The sequence below is a fragment of the Arachis duranensis genome, chromosome 5, assembly GCF_000817695.3.
Source record: "Arachis duranensis cultivar V14167 chromosome 5, aradu.V14167.gnm2.J7QH, whole genome shotgun sequence".
NCBI classification, from domain to species: Eukaryota; Viridiplantae; Streptophyta; class Magnoliopsida; order Fabales; family Fabaceae; genus Arachis; species Arachis duranensis.
In genome coordinates this window covers 83,717,148-83,744,821 of record NC_029776.3, presented here as the reverse complement: position 1 = coordinate 83,744,821, position 27,674 = coordinate 83,717,148, and the positions used below count along the sequence as shown (strand labels likewise).

The following is a 27,674-nucleotide window of genomic DNA, read 5'->3' as shown; positions in this document are numbered from 1 at the left end:
CCAAAAGAGACGCAGAGAAGTTCTAGTTGATGAACGCAACATGAGCGATGAGTGATGAGGGTTTCTGGCAGATGAAGCACTCGCCACAAGGTTCTCAACCCAAGTCCATGGCGGTTTTAAGGTAAAACATTTTACCTCATCAGTCTAATTATATTTGTCAATATATTAACAATTATAAAATTATTTTATACTGATCAAAATTAAAAACTTATTTGAGTGTTATTAACTTATTAAGTCATTTTTATTTATTTTTTAGTGTATTTGACAAAATTTTAATAATAAAAATATTAAAAGTGTTAAAACTAGATTATTTCGCAAAATAATAAAATTTTTCCAGAAACTTACAAGGAAATGATAAAAAGTTTTATGCTTCTACTACAAGTGGTTTTATATATAAATGAAACTCAACTCAACTGACCTTGATTTTTTGCTTCAAAGATTTACAAGATGATAATAGCATTAGCCTTAGCTCCCTAAGAAAGCATCAACCCTCTCATTTGTGGCCCATGACAAGAACTTCATACGAATAGGTGTCCTAATTCCAGCAAGGGCAAGAACTGAAGCTGGCAGAGTCCATATTCCATCACCACATATCAAACCAGAAGCTACAGCTGCTCCAAAAGTATCTGCTTTGACCTTGTTAATCTTTTCCCACACAAGCAATATCAAACTTCCAACACACATTTCAATGGCAAAGTATGGTCCTATGTAGAAAGGAATGGCCATTGTCATTGGAACTGGTATAAACCTCCCTTTCTTACCCAAGAGACCTTTGATCAAGTTTATTACAATGGCATAACCAAAGAGAGCATAACAAAGCAATAAGCAATTCTCAAAGCCTTATACTCCTAATACTGCCATGTTCCGGAAAACCAATGCATATGGGGCAGGGTATTCACTTGTAACTGTCCCAAGGTCAGGAAATGCATTGTAGAAAATCCAGAAGACACAAGGAGAAACTAACCCATGGTTGTGCCAATTACTTGGCTTACAAACATGGAGCGAGGCGAAGCAAGGGTGAGGAAGCCGGTCTTAAAATCTTGTGTAAGGTCAGAAGCTGTGGAAGCAATGTTCATCATCACTCCACAAGATGCAAGGCCAGCTAGAACTCCACCGTGCAACGAACCTGCCCATGCTCCAATTGTGAAGATGGCAATATTTCCATATGTGTATGCCGGTGATCAATCTGTTAGGCCGCAACCATAAGCATTGCAGAATGCCAATGTTGGAGCAGTGAGGTAGATAACAAGTATGTAATACCATTTTAGTTGGTGAAAGATATGAGGCAAAGTGGCTATGGAATTGGCAGCAATAGCAACATAGCCTCCAACTGCGAACCATGTTGGAATCTGATCTTTAAGAAAGAGTTCAGTGCGGCACTGATCATCATAAGATTGCTTAAGACTCAAGGAAGAGTCCTAATCATCAACAGGAAGAACATCTTCCCTTTGTTTGTGTCGGATATGTATACAAACCGAAGAAGGTATGAGTTATCACCTTGAAGAAGTTATATAAACCATCTCCAAGGATCATGCCTATGGATATAAATACCTGAGATCAAGGTAGGTAAATCCAATTAGTTGATAAACCTCACTCACTTCCATTGAAAGAATGCTAGTGGGACTAGAGGTTCTTCACAACCAGAAACTTACCCTATAACCTTGGATTCAATGAAGGCTTCCACCACCAAGGTTCCTAGGATACCAATCACCTTCTTTGTTCTCTATGATTGGCCACATTATCCCCCAAGAAAGAATTCCTCCAAGGAGCACTGATATATTTATGATGTAGGGGCAAATCATTCCCACTCCAATGTAGGTTGCAGAGAAATCAAAGTAAAACCTGAGAACAAGTATAGATTGGATTAATAACTCTCTAATTGAGGATAGATTATGCAGTTCTCATGCTGAGATAAATAGAATTGATCTAAAATGAAGAGGTGTTAGCAATTAGCATACCTGTTCTGATATGCCTTGAGTCCCAGTGAAGGGAAGGCTTGAAATCCTTATTGTTCAGTAGCTGTATAGAACCATTGAAAGAAACCCCACAAGAAACTGAAACTGAAGAATTTTCCCAACACTTTCACTTGCTTCCTGAGAAAGAAGAAAAGGGCAGGCGATTAAATTTGGATATTGAACTTTGATGCTGTTATTTCTAGTAAGCTAAAGTCTGCTGAATTGCCTACTTTGCTAGTTTTGCTCCTTGAGGAGTGTGGAAGCTGTTGATGAGATGCACAGTCGCAGTACCACTTGGATATGTCAACTTGAAGTCAATTATCATAACCTGCAATGAAGACATTAGATGCAAAATTCAATCAAGACAAGAGTAATGGATACTACAATTAATGTTCCAAGAATTAGGCATATCTTTCTTAAAGGTACAACTGAGAAGATTCCAACAAAGCTAACAACAAATAGGAAAGCAATCATCCACCCTAATTTGGGATCCTCAATGAGAATTTTCATTCAGCATTAAAACAATGATCTGACATAAGATAAAGTATCTTAAAACTTTTTCTAAGTTGTTACTTGAAGCTGATAGAAGACATCAACTTTTTACTCATCTCACCCAAAAAAGTATAAGAAGGCCATTCTATTATAAGCTTTAGGTTTAGGCATTTTCACATAAACAGTCATTTTAATTAGTGATACTACACAATTAAAATGATTTAACCAGTGCTATCCATACCAAAACAAAATTATTACACTTGAATACATAAATATTTAAATGTACTCTTAACCTTTCTCTTTGAAGATTTTGCTGTGAACTTTATCTTATCCAAAAAGAATACTGAACAAGGGGAATTATCTCACCATTTTATAAGCAATGAGATTAATAGCCAAGGTCAATACTACATAACTTAGTTTGCTTAAAAATGATACAGAAAATTTGAAAAGAACTCTCATTAATTTCAATGATAAGAAGCACTGTTAGACTAATCACATCGAATTTTCAAGGAATGAATGCAATGAGGATAGAGTCCAACAACCACTTTAGAAAGAAGGTATACCGCTAAAGCTATGCTAGAAGAAGCAACGACACATGTTTGGATGACTGTGTTCTCCTGTCTTGTAAAAGGTTGCCTCAACATTCCAAACTTTTCTAAGAGTAGTCCATGTTTTCAAAAAGAAGAACCCAAGAAGGTTTGCTTAGACATTCAGCGAAGGTATAATGCCGGTTGTGAGGTTGAGCTCCATCACAATGAATGTGAAGAGTAAATTGAGTGCAATGCTCACTGCAAAGGCTCTCAAAGTAAGCTGGTTTCTCCATGATGGCACCACTTTGTGCTGAAACACCCTCTCCACTGAAACCTCCTCTTCTTTCAGCTTCTTATCATTTTGTTCGAGTTCATTTTCATCATCTGTATGGTCATGAAGAAATTCAAAATGACCCTATCTCCCATTCCATTTTTGGCCATTTCTAAGTAGCGACCAAAGGATAGTGTATATGAGTTTTGAATATCCTAGTGTGTGTTGAATCTTATAATATGCTATTACCTTAAAGTATATATCCTATGTGAAGTTGAACCATAGTTACTAAGTACTCATGATAATATGCAATTCACTGTTTTTTTTTTTTAAATTAAATTTCTAGTTAGGAACTTTGTCAACTCTAAATTGGAGGATCTAGGCATCTAGGATTGTGTTGTTTAAAATTAATATATGATCTATGTAACTATATGTGTATGAACAAAATTTAACAATTATCAATAGTTAATATAGAATTCAATAATTTCTCCAAAAATCTTGGAAAATAAAGGAATTTTTCATTTTGACCTTTTGGTTTTGCTAGAAATCATTGCATGTCTGTATCAATAACGTCTTCAAATTAACTGAGCTTGCCTCCCTTCGGATCAATAAAATACATGTAAACTATAATATTTTCTCCAAAAATTTTGTAATTTCATTGAAATTGAATATGTTACATCTGAACAGTACATTGTTCCGCCGAGATTGGTATAAACTATATGCATACACAGGTTATGCCTCCTTAAAAAACTCCTATGGACCAAACCCCTGGAGCTTGGGGAAAAAATGCAATAGAGGAAAAAGAGTACATCAACCATGGATAATCTAAGGAATAATAAAAAGAGATCAACAACTTTTATAACTTCATAACTAAACTCTAGAATAAAGAACACCTTTGGAGTCGGCAAGAAGAAGGGGCGTGAGTTCCGACAGAGGGCTGATCATAAGAGAAAACATAGAATTCGAAGAAGAACCGATCTTTGCCAAAACATCAACACACGAATTTTCCTCATGATATGATAGATAGTGATGTTCCACTCAAAAAGCATGAACTGATAATTTCTTCAACAATGTGTGCGAATTCTGGAAAGCCTTCAGCATTATCATGAATAATCTTCAGAGCCACCATGCAATCACTTTCACATTCCACTTTTCTGTACCCAGATCGCCATGCCAACCACAAATCATGCCGGATAGCTATTAGTTCGCTTTGACACTACCATTCAGCCGTTGTACCATATGATTGAAGTGAATGTTTTCTTTTTTTTAATATTTTTTTAGGTTATATTTAAATACTATGATACAATGATAAAATTATTAGATAAAATACAAGTATGGATAATTAAAAATGACATTTAATTTTTTAATTTTATTTTTCATGAATCATAGCAACATGTATTTTTAACAATATTATTACAATAAAATGATATTAAAAAATATAAATTGTTGAAAAAAAGTGTTATATAAACGACAAAAAAATTATATAACTTATGAATACAATCACACAACCATCTAATACATACGTTTAGCAGATTAAAAAAAATTATGGTCATCAACTAAATTTTAGTTGTGCATAAAATTAGTAAGAATGGAGAGGGAGAAAGAGAAAGAGGTATGAAATAATGTTAGAGGAGATAAAAAAATGTGTAAAAGTGAATATTATTAATTTATTGATAATTAAAAACAATATTCAATTTTGTAATTTTAATTTTCATGAATCATAACAATATATATTTTCAACAATATTATTACAACTAAATGATATTAAAAAAATATAAATTATTGAAAAAAATAAGTGATATATAGGAAAAAGACACTATATAACTTATAAATATAATTACATAAAGAAATAGAAAAATTAATGAATAGAATCACACAATCACCAACTAAATTAAAAAATAAAAACTATGATCATCAATTAAATTTCAGTTGTGCAAAAAATTAGTAAGAATGAAAAAGGAGAAGAAGAAAGAAAAAGAGGTATGAGATTATGTGAGAGGAGATACAAAAGATATGTGAAGTGAGTATTAATTTATATAGTAAATATAAAAATGAGTGATGAGTATGAAAGGAGAAGAAAAAGAATTAAATTTTAATTAAATTTATACTTATTAAAAAAATTAATATTAACATTAAAAATAATTGTGTAAATTAGCCACTTAATTAAGTGACATAATAGTAGAAAACTAAAAAACTAAAGAACTAACAATATATCTAAAAATTGTCTTGAGTTCTATTTTAATATATTACTAATAGATATATAAGTACTTGTTTAAAAAGAATTCAGTACATGATACAAACGATAAGAATTTGATGAGTGAATAGAGGGGAATGGATTCTTTCAATTGTTAAAAAAAATTGAAAATGTAAAATGTGATTTCTAATTTTTTATTATTTTTTTATATTTATTTTTTGTCTCATTTATAAAATTAATAATATAAAATTATATTTTACTCTCTTAATTATAAAAAAAAAATTAAGAAGATCCATTTCCGTAAATGTGGTAAGTATGAGTTTGGAATATGCATGATGAATTCATTGAGCAATTGACCATGTATAAATGAACATTGACTTCATCACTGTACTAGAAGAGAGATAAGGAGCATGTGAACGTAATCACAAGTTGGTGTCTCAAAAGTCATAGGTCTGCTAGTAATCATGCAGAATCTGTTTTTATTGGGTGATACTTTAGTCCAAGTTAGTAAAAAAAACTACTCTATTTCCCATTATATATTTATTCTTTTAGTTATGTTTTTATAATTTTGAGAAAATACAATTAATAAATATACCAGAACTGACTTCAGGCTTGAGCACAAAAACATAGACTGATGATTGAAATAAAATCTTACTGACATATTCCAAAGGCTGTCAAATTTATGTGGTGTGAATTGGCAAAGAATAATATTCGACGGCTTGGACTGGATTTGGAATTTACAACCAAAAGGGACATAAAATTTGAGCTTGTTATGGTCACTTTCACAGAGAACTATTTGTTGGTAATAATGTAACTCTTAAACTACTTTTTTATCTTAATTCATGACAATAATAAAGAAGTTTTGTGACTCATAAATTCAGTCTAATAAAATACATAAATTCAGTTACAATTTTAGTTTTCATTATCTTATATTATCTTTATGTTATCTTCTTATCTTATCTTATCTTTACTTTTATCTTTCGTAGAAAATATTCTATATATATTTAGTTTTACTTTCATAATTCAATGTTCAATTCAATTAAAAAATATAAAGTACAATATTTTTCATTTTTTCTTTTCTTATTCTTTCATAATTTTTTTTCTCTATCTGTTTGTACTCTTGATATTCCTTTGGGTTCACAGTTTCATATTGATCATCGTGCATTACCAAATATCGATGGACCAATTGGACATGGATGATTACTACATCAGCGAGGAAGATGAAGTCTACGTGAGTCATGATGATGATGATGATTTTAAAAATTATTACCACTGTTACCCTGCTTCTTCCATTAAAAAGTCAAATTTAGAATCGGGCAATAAGATTATCATGCCCCCTTCAGCACTTAATAAACTTTTGTATGCTGGAGTGGAATACCCTATGTTATTTGAAATGAGACATCTTTCTAATGGAAAATTTTCTCACTGCGGAGTTTTAGAATTCACTGTTGAAGAGGGAAAAATTTTTGTACCGAGTTGGATGATGAAAAATATACAGCTGGAAGATGGAGATCTTGTACTTCTGAAAAGCACCACACTTGCAAAAGGAACATACCTCAAGCTGCAGCCTCACACAAAGGATTTCATGGATCTCTCAAATATAAAAGCAATGTTGGAGATTAATCTGAGGAGCTTCTCATGTGTAACAACCGGTGACACAATAATGATTCCATACAACAACAAAGAGTACTACCTTGATGTGATTAAAACTAAGCCATCTCATGCTATCAGCCTCGTTGAAACTGACTGTGAAGTTGATTTTGACCCACCTCTTGATTATAAAGAAGAAGTTAAGTTGTCATCTACTTCATCTGACAGGAAACAACAGCAAGAAGCTGATGACACTGATATTGTAACAAAGATTCGAGAGTTTGTACCATTCTCTGGTCCTGCAAGGCGTTTAGATGGTAAACCATCCACACCATCAGATAAACAAGCTTCTTCCTCTTGTATGGCAAAACAGAAAGGTGACAATGAACACAAGAGTTCTTCCTTGAATAATGTTTCATCTACAACTTCTAAAAAACTTCTCTTTGGGTCAAGACCATACAAGACCTCTCAAGAATCCACTAATCAAGAGTCACACCACAAGGCAGAAACAACCCTGAAACCACAAGAACCAAAATTCCAAGCTTTCAAAGGAAAAAAGTATTCACTAAAAAGTTAATTCTTTTATTAGTTCTTTTTTCTTTGTCTTTTTAAGTTTAATTTTAATTAAACGTGTAGTCCAACGGTTTTTTTTGTTGGTTATAAATTTATAGAACTACTACTCTTCTACTTTAACCATGACAACAATAAAGAAGTGTTATTTTTATGTTATCTTCTTATCTTATTTTTATTTTTATCTTTCATAGGCAATACTCTATATATATTTAGTTTTACTTTCATAATTCAATGTTCAATTCAATCAATCAACAATCAATAAAAGTTCTTTTCTTTACTTTTCTTATTCTTTCATAATTTTATCAGTAACTTTGTCTTGAAGTTTTATAAAACTGCAACAAGGAGGCTCACACAAGCAAAGGGCGGCAATGGCCCTCCCAACCTTTCAAATTTAAACACAAATTATATGTATTTTCCAGTTTTGGAAACATATACTTGCTAATATATCTTGATATAACATCATACATCAACAAGTTTTGCAGCTTTGCTTCACAAATTTACAAGGCAATAACATGCATTAAGACTTTCATAAGATACTAAACCCATATCAATTTTAACCTGAAACCGTTAAGAAAGTATCTACCTTAGCATTAGTGGCCCTAGACAAGAATTTCATACAAATAGGTGGTTTAACTCCAGCAAGAGCAAGAATTGAAGCAGGTAGAGTCCATATTCCATCGCCGCATATCAAACCAGAAGCTACAGCCGGTCCAAAAGCATCTGCCTTGGCCTTGTTTACCTTTTCCCACACAAACAATATCAGGCTTCCAACACACATATCAATGGCAAAGTAGGATCCTAGATAGAATGGTATTGCCATAGCCATTGGAAGTGGTATAAACCTCCCTCTCTTACCCAAGCAATCTTTAATCAAGTTTATCAGTATGGCAGAACCAAAGAAGATATAACAAAGCAACAGGCAATTTTGTGGTAGTGTCTTAAAGCCTTGCACCCCCAATATCGCCATGTTACGGTACACTATTGCGTACGGGGCAGGGTATTCACTTTTATGTGTCCCAAGATCAGGAAATGCCTTGTAGAAAATCCAAAAGACGCTAGGGGATATAATACAACCCATTGTTGTACCGATAATTTGGCTCACAAACATGGAGCGAGGTGAAGCGAGGGTAAGGTAGCCAGTCTTAAAATCCTGCATCAAGTCAGAAGCTGTGGAAACAATGTTCATCATCACTCCACAAGCTGCAAGGCCAGCTATAACTCCACCATGTGATGAACCAGCCCATGCTCCAATTGTGAAGATTGCAAGCTTTCCGTAGGTGGATGCAAGTGACCAATCTGTTAGCCCACAGCCATAAGCATTGCAGAATGCTAAGGTGGGAGCAACGAGATAGATAACAATTATGTAGTACCACTTTAGTTGGTGAAATATGTGTGGCAAAGTGGCTGTAGAGATGGCAGCAATAGCAACATAGGCCCCGATGGCGAACCATGTGGGAATCTGATCTTTAAGAAAGACTTGGGTACGCCGCTCATCATCATAAGATAGCTGAGGAGTTGAGGGAGAGTCTTGACCAGCAACAGGGAGAACATTCTCCTTTTGTTTATCACGAATTTGAGTATACAATCCCAAAAATGTATGGCTTAGCACCTTGACAAAGTTATATAATCCATCTCCCAGGATCATGGCTATGGCTATAAACACCTGACCACAAGGTTTAAGATAAATTTAATTACTAGGTAGACTAATAGAAGTGGAAAATAAAAATAGAACTTTAGCGTCTGCAATCTGGAAAGTTAGAATTGGAAGTATAAAGGAGTTCTGTATCATCATGCAGAAATTATAAAAATACATAGATATTCATGACTCCTGATTTCTGCCACTTCCAATCCATTATCCAGAAAATTGTCTCCTCCTCTTAAGTCCCTATTATACTTTTGTTACTGGAATGTTGCTTCAAAGTAATGTGAACTAGCTCACGGGACTTACCCTATAACCTTGAATGCCGTGAAGGCTACTTTCACCAAGGCCCTTAGGATACCAATCACCCTCTTTGTTCTTTATGAGTGGCCACATTACACCCCATGAAAGAATTCCTCCAAGCAGCACCGATATATTTATGATGTAGGGGCAAATCATTCCCACTCCAACATAGATTGCAGAGAAATCAAAGAAGAACCTGAAAATAAGTAAAGGTTGGATTGATGTGTCCAAAGTCTTATGGGAATTGAGTTAACTGGAATTAGTATTATATTTAAGCACATTTTCATCTTGACATTAATAAAGATGTAAATGACTGACAACATACTTGTTCTCGAATGCTTTAAGCCCCAATGTCGGGAAGGCTTGAAATCCACAATCGTCAGAAGCTGTGTAGAACCATTGAAAGAAACCCCATAGGAAACTCAAACTGAAGAATTTTCCCAACACTTTCACTTGCTTCCTGTAAGAGTAGAAAAGAAAAACTAAGTTTGGATGCCTAACTTTCATGTAGTTAATTCTAGTAAAAAAAGAGTTTGCTAAGATGACTACTTGGCTAATTTGGCTCCTTGAGGTGTGTGGAAGCTGTTGATAAGATGAGCAGTTGCAGTACCACTTGGATATGTCAGTTTGAAATCAATAACCATAATCTGCAACCAACAATTGAAGCAGCACTTACTCAAGTCTATGGAAGATAAGATACTGAAAAAAAATTGCTAGATAAAAGGTAAAACTCTGCTGATTTTTTACATTGGCATATTTCTTTTCAAATTTATTAGGAATAAAATGGAACTTGTACCAAAAAATGGTGATTTAATCTTATAATAAAATGCAAAAGTAATGGATATTGCCGTCAATATTTTGAGAGTTTGCCATACCTTTCTTAGAGGTACAACGGAGAAGAGGCCTAGAAAGCTAACAACAAATAGAAAAGCAATTATCCACCCTAAACTTGGGTTCTTATAATCACTGGTGTCTGAAGATTGATCAGCAACCCTTTTACTCATTCCAAAGAGGTAACTCCCAAATCCTCCTGTCAACACAAATTCAACCACAAAATCCGCCTATTATGACATCAAGAAAAGAATAATTTCTATGTAGTATGTCCATGCATAAAATTTAATCTACAAAAGAAAAAGTTCCTAGCAAGGTCCATCCATATGAAGCTTCCTAATTCCTATCATGCTTTCATAGTAATTTTCATAATTTTTATTGAATGATAACATAAAATTATTTTAAACTATTAGTGCATGAAAATTAGTCACACAGAAAGCTGGTCCTGGCTGAAAGAAAGATTAGTTTATCCCCACACATGCATATCATGTCTCATTCTAGACTCTAGAGTTTGTTTTGTGACTCCAATTTTGTCAACCAATTATGACTTAACACTTCAACCTAAGTAAACTATGTTTACTTAAATTGATAGAAGACATAAGCTTTTATTCAATCTTAATTCATATTTCATCAGCAGTTATTTCAAACTGTCACACTTTTAGTTTACTTTTCAGTGTATAAAACTATAAACTGTTGTTGAACCCTAAACAATGCATTCACATTTAGCATGATTTGGCTTCTATGCCAACTGTACCCTTCATATTTTTAGCAAAATTAAATTATCGTGTCTCTTAATATAGTCCAACGTTTTTATTTATTAAATGTTTCTTGGTAAGTTGAAATACGACAGCAAGAAACCTCATATTTCAAGGCATGGACAAAAATTTCCGCTTTTGCAGCTTCTATCCTGTTGATATTCCATTTTTTCTTTCATACGTTGTAGAATTAGTAGGCAGCTGTATGACAGTGACAGATAATAACTTTGACAACAAAAGATTGTGATATCATCCACCCTAAAATTTCTCCAAGCCAGTCAAATCGAGTTAACTGACTCCAAAAAATTTTGTTGGGGAGAGGGGGCAAGGAAGAAGAGAGAAAGAGTTATAGGTAAGAGAGAGAGTTATAGGTAACAATATTTGCCAGAATACAAACAACAGTACTTGGTAATTATGTGGTTTATGTGGTTAAAAGTTGATAGCATACATAATTAACTACTCTAGTCCTTTGATCTTTAACCTGGTTTTACTATGCCAAAATTCCAAATACATCTTCATCAATCAACTGTCATATCAGAAGTACTCCCTCCCTCCCTCCCTCCAACACATGGTAGCTAATGATGTATTTGGATATATTGAGAAGTTAATGATGTATTTGGATATAACTGATATTGCTGGGCCAAGGCCCAAGGGTGTAAGTATTAAGAACTTCTTGTCAATTTCAAACCAAAGAAGCATAGTATACAGATTAATTCACAGTCAACTATCAAGATTCTAGCCATGAAATCAGAAAAAGGATAGCATGAATCAGAATCACTCTCCAACATGATTTTCAATTGCGGCTGCAATTGCGCTGTAAAGAAAAAAAAATTGCACAAAATTGTGACGGTAATTGCAATTGCAGACCACAATTTAGAACCAAAAACAAGTTAACAAAGGCATAGAATGAAAGAAGGTATACCACTAAAGGCTATGCCAGAGGATGCAACAACACATGTTTGGATGACAGTGTTCTCCTGCCTTGTAAAGGGTTGCTTCAACATTCCAGAACCTTGCAAGAACTTTGTCCAAATCTTGATAAAGAAGAACCCCAGAAGCCCTGCAGAGACGTTGAGTGAAGGTATAATACCAGTGGTGAGATTCAGCTTCATCACAATGAAGCTGAAGAGTATGCTGAGTACAAGGCTCACTGCAAAGGCTCTCACAGTTAACTGCTTCCTCCATGATGGAACAAGCTGGTGCTGGAACACCCTCTCCACTGAAACCTCTTCTTCCTTCATCAGCTTCTTCTTCCCATTTTGACTGTTGTGTTCATCACCATCATCAATGGATTCAAACCCATTATTGTTATTGTTCACCACCCTTTCCTCACTTCTACTTTGTGCCATTTTCCAAGGATATTGATGTGAGATTTGGAATCTCCAAGGATGATGAGTTGAATGAATCTTCTTGGGTAATAATTAACAGTACTTTATACTTTGGATAAGGTAGGTGTATTGGACGTAATACTAATATCTAAAGGTACCATATATGAGGAAGTATGAAGAAAAAAGTGTGGTGGGTCTCATTTAGTAATTTTCACAAATAGTTTGTGGACATCAACATCAATAAGGGAAGAAAGAGATGGCATGTGATGATGTGATAATGTGAATGTGATCTTAAACAAGTTGTGCCTTAGAGGTCACAGCTAAGCTAACAAGTCAATGCAGTGAGAGAAAGTGGGATTGACTAGAACACCGTTGCTGTTAATGTGGGGACTCTTGATTTGGATTGTAACAACACATTTCAGATTTGTGTACACTCATTTTTTAACATTCTCTTCTGATCTCTGAATTTATCACTACTCCTAAAAAGGATAAAATGATGGAAAGGAAAAATATAAACTACAAAATAGATTTTGGTAATAACAAATTTTCAGATTTTATTTGTGAAATAGTATCACCGGTCAAATCTTTTTAATAAATATATATAACAAATAGAGACTTTTTTAAATTAAATAAATTAAATTCCATATTAGTACTGATATACATTTTTAAAATTATTTACTTTTTTATACAGCAGTACTTATCTCATTGTCACTGCAAACAAAATAAATATATACATATCTTAATATAGATAAAATATATATAACGACAAAGAAATTAAGTCATTCTAGAATATGTATGTGTTGCGATAATTTGAATCAATATAAAAAATAAAATTGATATAAATTGTTATTATTTAAATGGTATCAATTTAATCTGTTCGTTCATGTAATTATTACGTAATAATTTTGAAAAATATTTTTTTATTGATAAAATAATAATACATAATTAAATGTAGATATAAAACTTCTTTTATAATTTATACTATTAGTGCATATATGAAAATTAAATTTGTTTAGAAATAAGAAAGGTTTTTTAAAATGATACAAAATTTTGGGTATAAAATATCATTACTGTTCAATCGCAATGAATCATACAACTTATTAACTTTAAATATATATGATTTAGTCATATTCTTAAACTGAATTATTTACTATAAAAAATTAAAGGGACGACTACTTGTGCAAGGCGTTATGATATAATTAATGAATTAATTAATTATAATTTATCGCAGTTGGCATCATCTCCATTATTAGCCGTAGATAAATGCGAGATTTAATTTGGCTTTATCTTTATTCGTCTTTTTCAACCCTATATAATGATATTTGTCCCCACAAATTAAATTGGATATCTTCTGCTTTTTTGTTTTGATGATAATAACGTGTTTGTATGAGTCTATATACATTGGCATGGTAGAAATATGGGAGAATATAATCTAGAAACCAATTAAATTATTTGTCTCCTTTTTTGAAACTTATTACACAATGGATTATTTTTAAATATATTATTATGACAATGGATTTTCCCAGAAAAAAAAGGTTTGTGTCCTTGTTTGATCAGGCAAACATTCGTCTTATATATTTTTGTGAAATGAAAAAATATATATATATATTGAATTTTAATGGAGTTGGTTCTAAAGGTAATGAAACTTTGCAAGTTTCATGTGATATACAGCTGTTTTTTTTTTTTTATTGTTATTTTTATCGTGATCTTTTCATGCATTTACTTGGCAGGAATAATTTCTTTTATTAGTGAGAATATTCATCTTTTATTTGTTCAACATAATAAACAAGAGCATATGGGATTCTATCCCTCGTGTTAAAAAAGGAAAAGGTAAATCAATCTCTCCACTTTATGCAATAATAATGTGAATTGCTTCTGTTTATGGCGGTTACATTGTTGACCCACTTTTTCATTCGTTTCACTTTTTTCATAAACAAAAATATTCAACTCACTTTTTGCTTTTAGTTCAAAAGATGGTATTCATGCCGAAAAAGATTATTCACAACATGACAAGAGAAATAAAATATCAAAGACTTAATTATTAGATCAATTGTATGGAGCTAGGTAATCTTGTAGGGGAAAAAAGATAAATATAAAGTGTATGTAATTTTTTTTAATCACATATTGATAAACGTAAATTTAATATTATTATTTATGATCCTAAGGTTTGTCCTCTAAATGCAAGCTTATGAACTATATTATAGAACAGAAATTTATTCAAAGAAGATCGAGAAGCATCCGCTCAATTAAGATATACATACATGTCACATTCAACCTCTTTAATTTACTAAATATAATTCAAATGAGAATATTCTTAAATAAATAACGCATATATGGGATGTACCTTGGATTGATTAAATTCTTCGTTGACATGCCATATATGAATTTTAATTTTTAAATAATCTCCTATATATAGCACATGATGATGGGATGATATCTCAAAAAATATATTATTTATTTTTATTATACTACATCCACTATATAAAAATAACAAAAATATTATACTAAAAAGCAGCACCACATATTTTTATATATATCTAAATATACTTCACTTATATTTTTAATAGAATAATCATTTATATCAAAATAATAAACTAGAAATCTATGAATTCAGCATTGCAACTCTTTAATTAGCTAGTGACGACTTAGCTGGTATTTTTCTCTTCAAATATCGATTATAAATATATCACATAAGTTTAGAGATTTATTTAATGTTTTCCCCTTAAAAAAACTATTAATCCATCATAAACTTTTTCACCTTATCACTTGACCAATTATCCATATATAATATCCATAAATATGTGGTTCTATCTCCCGAACAAGTTTTTTCTTAAAAAAAGACAAAATTATTGGAAGAACAACAATGGAATCTCCTTATGGAATTTAATGCATGCAAGCTAAGTGGGATAGAGACAGATTACAACATTTGATAAGGTTTGGATTATTATTGTGTGAAAGGGTGATCAAATTCTGTGTCATAATTTGGAGGTTGGCAGACATCAATATGAAGTTATGAACGACTATATTCAGCAAAATATAACTATCATCAACTTTGCCTTTTCTTACAAATCATTTTCTTAAACTTTATTATATTCTCTTCTAATAAATATCATAAAAAGAAATACTAATCAATATTTTAAAATCTTAAGATATAACGGATGATATTTTTAGTTATATGAAGAATATAAAAATAATATAAAAGATATATAGTACGTGAAAATCTTTTTGCAACCCCGGAGAGAATCCATCTTTAAGTGTATTTTTTTAGTGTAATTAATATCTTTTAAAGTGTTAAATTATTTTATATTATGAACCAATCAAATTTAAGAGTTTGAATGGCTATTTCAACCAGGAGCCTTAAGTTAAATTTTAAGGAGGAATAAAAGGATTAATTTTACAATAAAAAAAGACAAATAAAATATTTTTTTTGGTGTCTACAAATAAAAGATTTAAACAGATTAAATTAAAATTTATATATAATTTATTAAAAAGAAATTAAATTTGGGGGGCAATTGACCCAATATGAGGCTCCGCCTCTGATTTAAACAGTAAATAACAGTGTTAATTATAGTAAATAATGTAGTAATACATATATTGTAACTAAAGTAAATGTTATTGTCTAGTTGTAAATATTTTGTGGTCCTTTTCTTTTAATTTAATAGTTAATTAGTCCTTTTTATCATTTTAATATAATCAATCATTTTTGGTCAATTAATCCCTCTCAATGGTTCTTAGGACTAGTTCTCCCTTATTTTTAAATCATTTTTTATGGTCAATGATGACCTATACTAAAAGACTCTTAATACAGGCCACCACTGCAAGATAACGACAAGAAAATAGATTATATTTTTGAAAATACTATTACATAATAACATTTTCACATAAAGACTTTTATATAAAAATAATATCGTAAATTTTTATATAGTTAAAGACAAATATATTTAATTAAATATATCAAATTATTTAATAATTTATAATATTATCTTCATATAAAAATATCATCACAAAAGTATCTACTTTATATTTTTGTGTATGTTAATGAGATTGAAAATTCCTCCCATTTCAAATGTTAACTTCACCAATACGGTTCAAATATATTTTTAATGGTTTTAAAAAGAGAGAAATATTACCTTGACAAATTATGAGAGAAATATATTCTGAATGACAAATTCAGAACATTAAGAAATCGAAATTAAAAGATCGTGATAATTTTGTGTCTTTAATTTATTTTTTATAATTTTATTTAGAAAATTTCTCAAATTCAAAAAGTATAAACGGGTATTAAAATGGCAAAAATAAATAAATAAAGTACATTGGATTTGAGATAGTTGATATGTTGTTTGCACTACGACATTTTGTGTTTTTGGCACTTAAAGAATATTCGGTATAAATAACTCGTCATGATAAAATCAAAGTGATAAATTCCAACAAAATCATAATTTGCTATCATATGGAGGTTAAAGAACTTTAATATGAAAAAAAAATGAGTTTTTGTTGGAAATAAAATTTTTTGGTGTATATAAAAGTGGGTAGATGTTACAAATACAGTAGGTGCCATATAGGTCATGTGCTGATTCAGCACGCATGATACATAATGGACACGTGGCGAAATCAGAAGCAATGTGTATTCTGCATGTTGTCCACGTGGCAAACATCTGGCCAACACACATTTTGTGTGTTGGACACGTGACAAATGCTGGTTAGATAACTTTGTAACACGGAATATGCGAGATAAGTTTTTTGTCTATAAAAACCGAAACTCGTTACTATTTTATTGCATTGAGAGAGAGGTGTTTTCCTCTATGTTGGTGTCATGGAGGATATTGCAAATATAATGTTTTACCACAACGGTAAAGTTATACGTAATACATATGAGGACGTGAGCTTTACTTGTGAGAGTACATTTTCATTTGTGATTCCGTACACTATAACGTTTGCGGAACTACAATACGGGCTTTGTCAGAGCATAGAAAGTGATATTTTAAAGTGGGTGAGTAACATTCTCTACTGGAGTCCAATTGTCGTATTTAGCGGCATGATATAGTTTGAGGTTATGCTAATCGTTGATGAAACAAGTATTTAGTGGATGTTTCGTACTCATCAGCAAACTCAGGTGCAACATCTAAGAATTGAGTTGTATGTTGAGTTTGACCATATAACTGCAGATGAGGTGCAACATGACCCACATTTGTAAGATGATAGAACTAAAGCGTACGAAGAAATAAACAATGACAGCGACGAGGAGTTCAAAGCTACGTATGAAACTGGTGACGAGGACGAGGATGATGATGGGGCAGGTGAGGCAATCACGGAAAATTTAGGGGTTCCACCCGTAGTTAGTCAACTGATGGACGTTCCACCTTTTATGCGTAGGTTGTATCTTGACACCAAGCATGCACTGAGGTTTTCCAAATATGCAAACATAGGTACGTGAGCAGTGGGTAGTATGTTTCCTTAATGTTGTTTTGACGGATCGATGAGCGACAATTTATTCTTTTTATAAGTGTTGCTGACCTTAAGGACGGGGAGTTCAGGATCGGAATGGAATAGGGTTTTAGAAAATCAGTCATTGCAACAATTCGAAGTTACACTATCTCCAAAGGAGTTGATTACGTTGTTTACGAATCTGAGCCACAGAAGTTTTATGCAAAATGCAAGACTTATGGACGTGGGTGCGATTGGCTTTTGACATTTGATGAGGGACATTGATGGGTCACATGACGACAAACCTTGTTGAGTGCATTAATTCATTGTTGAAGGGTGCCCGAAATTCGCTTGTCTTGGAGCTCGTCCGAGCAACATATTATCGGTTGAACGAGCTATTTAAGCGGAAGAGTACTGAGGCTTACCAATGCAAGTGCGCTGGATTTACTTACTCTGATTTTGCCACTCAGCAAATAGAGGCAAATATGCAGCATGCAGGAAACATAGTCGTACACCTATTTGATAGAAGAAACGAGGTGTTGGAGGTGCGTGAAATGCCAAGCGGACGAGTGTTAGTAGTTGATCTTGCGCGACGGAGATGCGACTGTGAGCATTTTCAGGTGGAGCGACTTCCATGTCACCATGTTATTGCATGCTGTGCTAACTAGCGCCTCGATTGGCAGGTCTATATCGGTGATGTGTATGAGATGTTAGAGATTCGCAAGGTCTACAGGATTGAGTTTGTCTCATTAGGCGACACAAAGACATAGCCTAATTACTCAGGACTGGCGATGGTCGCGAATCTTGCCTTGAGACAAATGTCAAAAGGTTGTCCCAAGTTGACTCGCTATCTTAAATGAAATGGATTCACTGGAAATGTATGGTCCTCAAGTATGCCGTCTTTGCAAGAGAAAGGGTTAGTGGCAGCAGTAGTTCATAGGTTTTATTTTCAAGGAGTCTGTTCAGTGTTACGTTAGGTATCACATCTTCTGTCTGCTGGAAACCACCCCCTTCACGGATAAATTGACGATGTATGCCCACGCAAAGTACCTACCACTGCTCCAAAATTTTGAGCAGATCAGTACTTAAAGTTAGGGGTTAACAACTCTGGCACATCTTTACAAGGCACTATGCCATGCATCGCGGTACGATTGAAAGGAGATAGATGATTCTCTTGATTTGTTGTTTGTTTAGGCATGGGAGCGAATGCGCTTTCTTGCGCCCATTCCAAGACAGCGACTTGCACCCAATGATTTACCAGTTGCACGCAGGTAACACCGTAACAGTACATTATTTATTGGAGTTTGACTTGTATTTTATTTTTGTTTTGCTGGCAAGACGTAATTTAAACTTTGTTATAACATTGTGTATTACAAGTTGAGTCATTATCCACGAACTAGGGCGTCGATATGGAGGAGCGCAACATCTATTAGGCACCACATAAACTATATAAAAGAGGTCAATATCGATATTAATTTTTAAGAATAATTTACGGTATTAAAAATCTAACTTAGCCCATGCAATATTTTGCAATTTGTCTGGCGACCATACCTCGGCATCATCATTCCGGCCGAACTACATCGCCGCCTTGATGTGTGTGACACGGTAGGATCGTTGCTTTTATTCGATTGTGTCGAATGGCATCATCTAAACCGAGTGATTCGCCAATACGGGTATGCACAATCCCCCATCTATTAGCACAGGTCATCCCTCTTGACTAGCATTGTTACACTCTTCAAGGAGTATAGTACCATGATTGGAGCACCATACTCGACGAATGGATTCAGCAATGGGGAAACCGTTGCAACAGTCGGTTGCAAGATAAGAATCTGCAACCAATCGCTGACTTTAGCCCGTCTGCCGAGTACTGTAGTTATTACCATGGATTATTTTGGATGTCCCTGAAGTTTTCAGTGTTCATTCCTCAGCAGTCACCCTAACATCCACCTCAGCAGCCACCCCAGTAGCCATATGCAGTGTTCCAACCATTTCCTTATGATCGTCCGCAACTACCTCAGCTGTCACAGTACAACCATCACAGCCAGCATCACAACCATCATAGCCAGCACCACAACTTGCCCCACAACGAGCGTAGCCATCTGGGATACGAGTTCGCAAACTTCACCTTATTGTCACCACAGGTTGATACGTATGCGGATGATGCATTAATCCGTCGTTTCCTTGCTAGTGATGCTTTTGTTGAGAATCCTCCCAACAGAGCCATCACAGTAAGAGCCTATGTCACACGGGACATCGGTGGACGACTCGACTCGTCGAAGCCATCATACACCCACACCCAATAGTCGAGCAAGTGGTTGTATTGATCCACATATTGAGATCCATACAGGTCAACTGAATGTGCCAATAGAGGCTCCGAACGTTCTTGATTTGAATGCGCCGACACAGTAGGAGGTTGCTGACGAGTATATCCCTAGTCCTTTTGCTCTGGCAAAAGCAGGTAGGTCAGGTCCAGTAGAGGGACAGACAGTTGGTCATCAGTACAACCTACGGACAGATGTTCATCCACAGAACAGGTTTACTTCGTCAAGTGTTAACAAGATAGCAAACAAGGCGATGAGGTTTCTTAAGAAAAAGCCGTGAGCTGATTAATCAAACTTAGTCTATTTACTGTTTGAATTAGATGCACTCATCTTCAGTTTAGTCGAACTTCATGTATTTAATCTTTGTATTAGTTGTATGCGTCTTCAGTTGAGTTGAACTTAGTATTATTTAATCTCTGTATACTGTATTAGTTGCAACATCTTCTACTGATTCGAGCTCAGTATTATTTAATCTTTGTATTAGTTGTAACTTACATTCAGTCGAAGCAAACTTAGTTTATTTAATCTATAAACCCTAAAACTGAAAATACAGTAGTTTATCAAGAATTCAAATACATTAACTTAAAAATACAAACTTAGAAATTCAAAATCCAACCACAATGAACAATTAACCTCTACAACTGAAAATAAACCCTATGAACCACCACTGCCACCCACTTTGTCTCCCGCAAAGACGGCATACTCATGGACCACGCATTTCTTATGAATCCATTCCATTTCAGATAGTAAGTCAACTTGGGACGACCTTTTGACGTTCGTCTCAAGGCTGGATTCGCGACCATCGTCGGTCTCGGGTAATCAGTACTCTTCCGCGTAAATAGATCGTTCAACCGATAATATGTTGCTCGGACGAGCGCCAAGACAGGCATATTTCGGACACCCTTCAACACTGAATTAATGCACTTGACAAAGCTTGTCGTCATGTAACCCCATCGATGTCCCTCGAAAAATGCCAATACCCACTGAGATAGTTTGATGTTGTCGCACCAACGAACATATGTCTTGACTCATTCTTGCAACCTCTTAGAGTTGACGTTGCACTCCTCCACCGTCCTTGAATAACCAATGTTGACCACAAGTTTTTGTAAAAACGAGACCTTGAATTCCCTTAAGAATTTGCTACCAATGTGCCAAATTCAAAACATCTACCATGCTCTCGAAGGTTTTTAATCACCTCCGCTACGATTTACTACTGCCCGGATTGACTTAGGACGATCGAAGATTATAGTCGTCTCTTCTTACAACATGCCTTCCTAAATTACTAAGAAAAAAGTGTTACGCATTAGCGGTTTCACCCTCTAAGATGGCAAAAGCAATTGGCACAATATTTTGATTCCCGTCTTGCGCAACTGCAACCAAAAGATAACCTTTATATTTTTTGTATAGGTGGGTGTAAACCCCGGTTAAATTAGTAGATAATTAGTCAATAAATTAGTTTTTAATAAGGAGGATTAGAAATGTGAATATTATATCAAATTAGGATAGAACTCATCAAAACGAGAATTTTGACACCAATTTCAAAAAAATTGGTCCAAAATTGGACCGAACAGGCCGAACTGGTTGAACCGGACCCAAACCGGGCCGTGGGCCTAACCAGACCAGCCCTTTAAGTAAAAGCCACGTTCTTCTTCTCCTCATTTTGGCAGCATCAAAGAGTAACAGAGGAGAGGAAAGAAAGAATCTCAAACCCTCACGTTAACTTCCATACGCCGTAACTTCTCTGTCCGAGCTCCAATCGCCGCACCGTTTGTGGCCATGCGTTCATTGCGTCGAGTTCTACGTTTCTACCAAAACAATTTTATTGGTAACTTGTTTAATTACTCTCAGCCCTCTTTTCCCCCAATTTTCAAATTTTTAATGGGAAAGTTGAATTTCTTTGATTTCTGATATTTTAGGATCCAATTAGCTTGAGAAAAACGTTCACTCTTGCTTATATGAAGCTTGGGTAAGGTGAGGATACGATAATTCTATTTTATTTTCATTAAATTTGAGCTTTGAGTATTAAATTGGAGATATATGTGTTATGAACGTGTATTAGGTTGTGAATAAATGATTGGAGCTCGAAATCGTGAATACTGAAACTTGGAAGAAGCGGATTAGTTGAGGTTTTGAGGGCTGTGTTCTTTTAGAAAAATTGTCTTGGAATAATACTTGGGAATCGGCTAAGGTATGGTTTAGGTTTCTTGCATTTAATATATAATATTTTGTGAAAATTTAAGCTAGATGACCATATGATAAGTTGGATTGCATGTGTATATTTAATACTTAGTATCCTGTTGATGAACATGATTGGTTTGGTGCTTGTTGATTAACTGGTGATTTGGTGAATTATTGATTTGAGGTATAACTATTGTGGAGGTTGTTGTAATAATGAGGTATTTTGTGTTAAAAGTCTAGGATTTGTGAACTATGATTTTTAGTTGAATTTCGGTTGTTGGATTTGAATATTGTATGAGTTTAATTGTTGATCTGAGGTAGATTTTTTGTGGTGATTGTTATGATGATGAGGAAGGGTATGTTGAATTGAAAGGAATGCAGGTTTGGACCCAAAAAGGGTTGCAAAGTCTGAGTTTTAGAGGAGATGCTACCGAAATTTTATAAAAAATAGAGATTTTGTTTAGATGATTATTTGAAAAGATTTAGATTCAAAGGTTATAGGGTTTGATTTTGAGTTATTAAGAAAATGAGTATGTTTTAAGTTTGATTTATTTAGAAAAGAATGAATTATGTTTTGAATTGGAACTATTGATGGACGGAATGGGAGGTGTGATAATAATGGATAAGGATTGAATATGATTGATGTATGATGATGAATGAGATGCAATTGAGAATGATGTGGATGTTGATGAATTATAATTGAATTATTTATATGGCTTATGAATTTGAATGATCTGAGATACGAGATTTCCTGGGTAAAGTGCCGTGGCTTGCCACCACGTGTACCAGGTTGAAAACTCGATACTATGTTGACCCTACGACGTAAGTGTGACTGGGCACTATATAAATTCCCGAGAATGTTACCCCCATTGAGCAATATTGATTATTTGAGATAAAGCTATGCATAGACTCTTGGGGATGCACGTCAGGGGACAGTCTAAGTTCAATTCAGACTTGTCGTATTGGCTGGATAACCGACAGATGAGCATCATCAGCCATAGGACAAGCATGCATCATATGCATATTACTTGAATTACTTGCTTGTGCTTTAATTGGGTGTGCCTACATGTATTTGCCATGTTAAATGTGTATTTGTTACCTGCAGTATTTGTAACCTTCTTGTGCTTGCCTTTATCTGTCTATTTGTCTGTGAAAATACATGATGGAGTTGGAGGTATGGAGGAATGGCAGTATGAGACTTAGATTTAAGATTAAGTTAAGTTAGGATTAGATACTCTAAGAAAACCATCTTTTATGGCTTCTGTTTAATACTTTAAGCTCTATAATCTGAGTGTCGGTGTTCCAGGATTACCTTTGGCATTTCCAAGACCTTATTTATTATGTGTGTGGCACCTTTACCATACTGAGAACCTTCAGTTCTCATTCCATACTATGTTGTTATTTTTCATATGCTAGTCGAGAGATATCTCACTAGGCATCTGGATACCTAAGGCGAAGTGGTTACTAGGTTATTTTGTTGTACAGTGATGTATATATATGTACTTAGCTCTTTCTCTCCGCATAACTTATTCTTTTTTGTCCTCTTAGAGGTTTATGGAGAAGCAGGATTGTGTCTATGTACATTTGGGTTTTGGATATGTATGTATATATGTGTAAATATTCTCCGGGCACTCTTAACTTTGCGGGCTGAGTTAGGAGCTTGTTATTTTGTATCTTTGGCACTCTATTCTTACTTTTATATCCTATGATTAATAGTTATAGTTTTCTTATCACGCAAGTTAACTCGTTCCTTGAGCGTTGCACTTTTGTTTCGCGATTTTTGTTCCCTCTATTCTTCAAGGCTCCTAGCATATTATAATCTTTCCGCTATTATATGTATACATTTTATTTTAGAGGTCGTAACACCACACCACCTCTGTTTTACGACTTAAGCATAAAGCTCTGTGTAGTAGGGTGTTACAGTGGATGCCGTCAACTTAAACCAGCAGCTTGCAATATTTGAAAGCTTTAAGGCATGGATTGAAACTCTAGAATACCTGATGAAGTATTCTAACACCCGCCACCTTTTCACTCCCGTGAAGCAGGAGTCGTGTTTCTATTTGCACTTGTGAACCAGGCATCTTTTGAACCATTGCGGAGAACCACAACAGCAAAGTTCCGTAAGATTCTTCCTATCCACCGAAAACTTTTGTTATCGACTTCTGCTTTGCCAACCAAGCCTTTCGGTAACTAATAGTGTAGTTAAATCTTATATGGACTTTTGCAATTATAGATTTCACCTTTATGGATAAGTCGGATTCAACCAATGGCTTCATAGCCTCAGCAATCATGTCTAAGTCCAACTTGAAGTGATTCTGTGAGATTGTTCCGATGGAACACGTGTGCCTCCCTTTCTATCTCCAAATCTCCCAGCAAGCTTTTTTCTGTATCAAGCTGGCTCGAATAAGCTAATCGCACCCATGTCCATAAGTCTTGCATTTTGCATAGAATGTTTGTGGCTCGGATTCGTAAACAGCGTAATCGACTCTTCTGGTGATAGTGTAACTCCGAAATGCCGCAATGACTGATTTTCTAAAACTGTATTCCATTCCAATTCTGAACTCTCTGTCCTCAAGGTCAGCAACACCTATAAAAAGAATAATTGTCACTTATCGATCCATCAAAACAAAATTAAGGAAACATAGGTAGTGTTTGGTTGATGTCGTGAGACATAGACACGGTGACACATGTCTGCTGTTTGGGACAAAGATTTTCGAAGGACACGAGAGGACACGGAGACACTAAATTTGTGTACCTCCAATTTGGCAGACACAACTTGTGAGACACTAATTTTTTACTCTTTTACCGTTATTCAATTTTTAAAATTTGTCCTCTTATCTCCCCAAATTTTTCTTTTTCCTCTTCCTTTTTTCTTCGACCAAATTTATCCTTCTATTTTCTTCAAAAAAAATTGTATATTTAATTTTTTTGTTTTTTTAAATTTTGATTAATCTTTGATAAATTCTAAACTTTAATTTTTTTTCAAAAAATTATATATTTAATAGTTAAATGATAATTTAAGATTATATTGAAAGAAATAAAAAATATTAAAAAAATAAAAATTCAATGGTAATGACATGCAGTGTTTAGAGTAATCGGTGTACATTAATGGTGGTAAAATTTGTGGTTGAATGAAGGATAATTCAGTCTTTTTGAAATATGTGTCTTGTTCCTGATTTTACCAAACACAATATATAGACACAAATATTTTATATCCATGTCTTTAATGTCTGTATCTTTGTATCTATGTCTTATCGTATACATCAACCAAATGGAGCCATACTACCGACAGCTTACGTACCTATGTTCTTATATTCGGAAAACTCCGGTGCATGCATGGCGTCAATATCCAAGCTACGCATAAAAAGAAGAACGTCCATCGATTGACTAACTACGGGTGGAATTACTAAGGTTTCTGCGACTGCCTTACCTCCCCATCGTCATCCTCGTCCTCGTCACGGGCTTCATAAGTAGCTTCGAATTGCTTGTCACTATCATTGTTCATTCCTTCGTATGCTTCAATTCTGTCATCTTGCACATCTGGGTCATGTTGAACTTCATCCACAGTTATATGTTCAAACTCAACATACAACTCAATCCTTTGTTGTTGCACCTAAGTTTGATGGTGAATATGAAACATTCGTTGAATACTTGTTTTGTCAATGATCGGCATAACCTCTAACTATATTAGGCCGCCAAATACGACAACCGGACTCCGATAGAGAATGTTGCTCTCCCTCTTTAAAATATCACTCTCTATGTTCTAACAGATCCCATACTGTAGTTCCACGAACATTATAGTGCGCGGAACCATAAACAAAAATGTACTCTCACAAGCAAAGCTCATGCTCTCATATGTATTACGTATAATCTCACCGTTGTGGTAAACTACTATATTTGCAGTGCCCTCCATGACATTAACAGTAGAGAAAAATACCTCTCTCATAATGTAGTAAAATAATAACGAATTTTAATTTTTATAGACAGAAAACTCACATTGCAATTTTCATATTACAAAATCATCTAACCAGCGTTTACCATGTGTCCAACATGTATCTGAATGCTCACCATGAGAGTTACTTCTAATTCCATTACGTATCCATCACGCAATATATGTGCTGAATCAGCACATGACCTACGACTTGTTATTCCTACAACATCTACTCACCTGTATATATATAACAAAAAACTCCGTTTCCAACAAAACTCACCTTTTTTTCATATTAAATTTCTTTAGCCTCATATCATCGTACTTGGTTATAAAACATTTTCTAATCTATCATTTTCCTGTTTTTTTCTGATTCGAGAAGCATGATCCTAACAAATATAATTTTGTCAAATGGCAGCATGCACTCACTTCAAAACCAAAAAAAAAAAGAATTTAGACTAGTTATTTATTTCAAAAGTAGCACTATTTTGTTCGTGTCACTCAAATTAATTATTAATATAAAATATATATAAAAATATAAATATATATTAAAAATAAATTAAATTATAATTTTATTAAATAAATAATATAATATTTTGTTTACATTATTTAATATTTATTTTGTTTATCCGTATTTTCTCTCGTCAAAACTAAAAACCATGTATTTTTGCAGATAAATATTAAGAGGATAATGAAACAGATAAATTAGTATTTCTAAATTCTAATCATTACCCATTTGGATTGAGATTACAGCAACTAAAACACTATACAAAGCTGCTGCTACTTTAAAAGTTGTCCGTGCCGTCCGCCATGGTTTAGCGGCCGAAAACACCTTCCGTTGTTATAACAAACTCAGAAGAGGAATGAGGCAAATGAGGAGCAAACACAACACTAATCCTCCTCCGACTCTTGCTGCAACTTCCATCCACGTCAGCACCGTCATCGTGCCGCGACAAGAACAGCCTTGAGTTCACGCAGTTCGCCCACGCCAGACCCAGCGCGGGGGCCACGCGCCTACCCGACGAGTACAGCACACCCAAATTCCCAACCCTAACACCATTCCCATTCCCGCCCTCGATCAAATCAACCACCTGGTTCGTCACCACCACCGCCAACCCGAACCTCTTCGCTAGCGACTTCAACCCGCCGGCAATCTTGAAGAACAGAGACGATCTTCGCCGGAGGTCCAACCCGGTGTTGTCGAAATCGGAACGGAACAGAGCAGCGATAGAATCGATCACAATGACTCTCAATGGAAACCGCGACTTCGAATGGATTAAGAACAGCTCAATCTTTGGCAGCGCGTCGACCAACTCGTCGGCGGTATAGACTCCTTGGACGAATACACGGTCGCAGGGGTCG

General features: G+C 34.4%; 3 protein-coding genes and 1 pseudogene across 3 annotated transcripts in view; 1 reads left to right on the top strand and 3 right to left on the bottom strand.

The window, feature by feature from the left end:
* Positions 1-465: 465 nt before the first annotated feature.
* On the bottom strand, positions 466-3,940 carry LOC107489866 (probable metal-nicotianamine transporter YSL5; annotated as a pseudogene).
* A 2,679-nt stretch (positions 3,941-6,619) lies between these two features.
* On the top strand, positions 6,620-7,609 carry LOC107489865 (uncharacterized). Its single transcript, XM_016110635.3, has one exon. It carries the CDS (start codon positions 6,620-6,622, stop codon positions 7,607-7,609), a length of 990 nt encoding a protein of 329 aa, XP_015966121.1.
* A 424-nt stretch (positions 7,610-8,033) lies between these two features.
* LOC107489952 (probable metal-nicotianamine transporter YSL7) lies at positions 8,034-12,751 on the bottom strand. Its single transcript, XM_016110718.3, has 6 exons — positions 12,056-12,751; positions 10,423-10,577; positions 10,097-10,194; positions 9,873-10,007; positions 9,554-9,743; positions 8,034-9,268 (listed from the first exon to the last, which is right to left on the bottom strand). The coding sequence occupies exons 1-6, from the start codon at positions 12,480-12,482 to the stop codon at positions 8,159-8,161; spliced, it is 2,115 nt and encodes a 704-aa protein (XP_015966204.1). The 5' UTR covers positions 12,483-12,751; the 3' UTR covers positions 8,034-8,158.
* A 14,250-nt stretch (positions 12,752-27,001) lies between these two features.
* Positions 27,002-27,674, bottom strand: part of LOC107489927 (DNA repair protein XRCC3 homolog) — a gene marked incomplete in the record, with an annotated part of 1,173 nt that continues 500 nt past the window's right edge. The window contains 1 exon segment of the mRNA XM_016110692.3: positions 27,002-27,674. Within this exon segment, the coding sequence (XP_015966178.1) occupies positions 27,128-27,674 (547 nt within the window).

Coding starts and splice junctions, on each gene's coding strand:
- LOC107489865 (XM_016110635.3), top strand. CDS start 6,620: ATGGACCAATTGGACATGGATGATTACTACATCAGCGAGGAAGATGAA.
- LOC107489952 (XM_016110718.3), bottom strand. CDS start 12,482: ATGGCACAAAGTAGAAGTGAGGAAAGGGTGGTGAACAATAACAATAAT. Junction 10,578..12,055: donor CTCTGGCATAGCCTTTAGTG/GTATACCTTCTT, acceptor TTGTGTTGACAG/GAGGATTTGGGAGTTACCTC. Junction 10,195..10,422: donor CCGTTGTACCTCTAAGAAAG/GTATGGCAAACT, acceptor TGTTGGTTGCAG/ATTATGGTTATTGATTTCAA.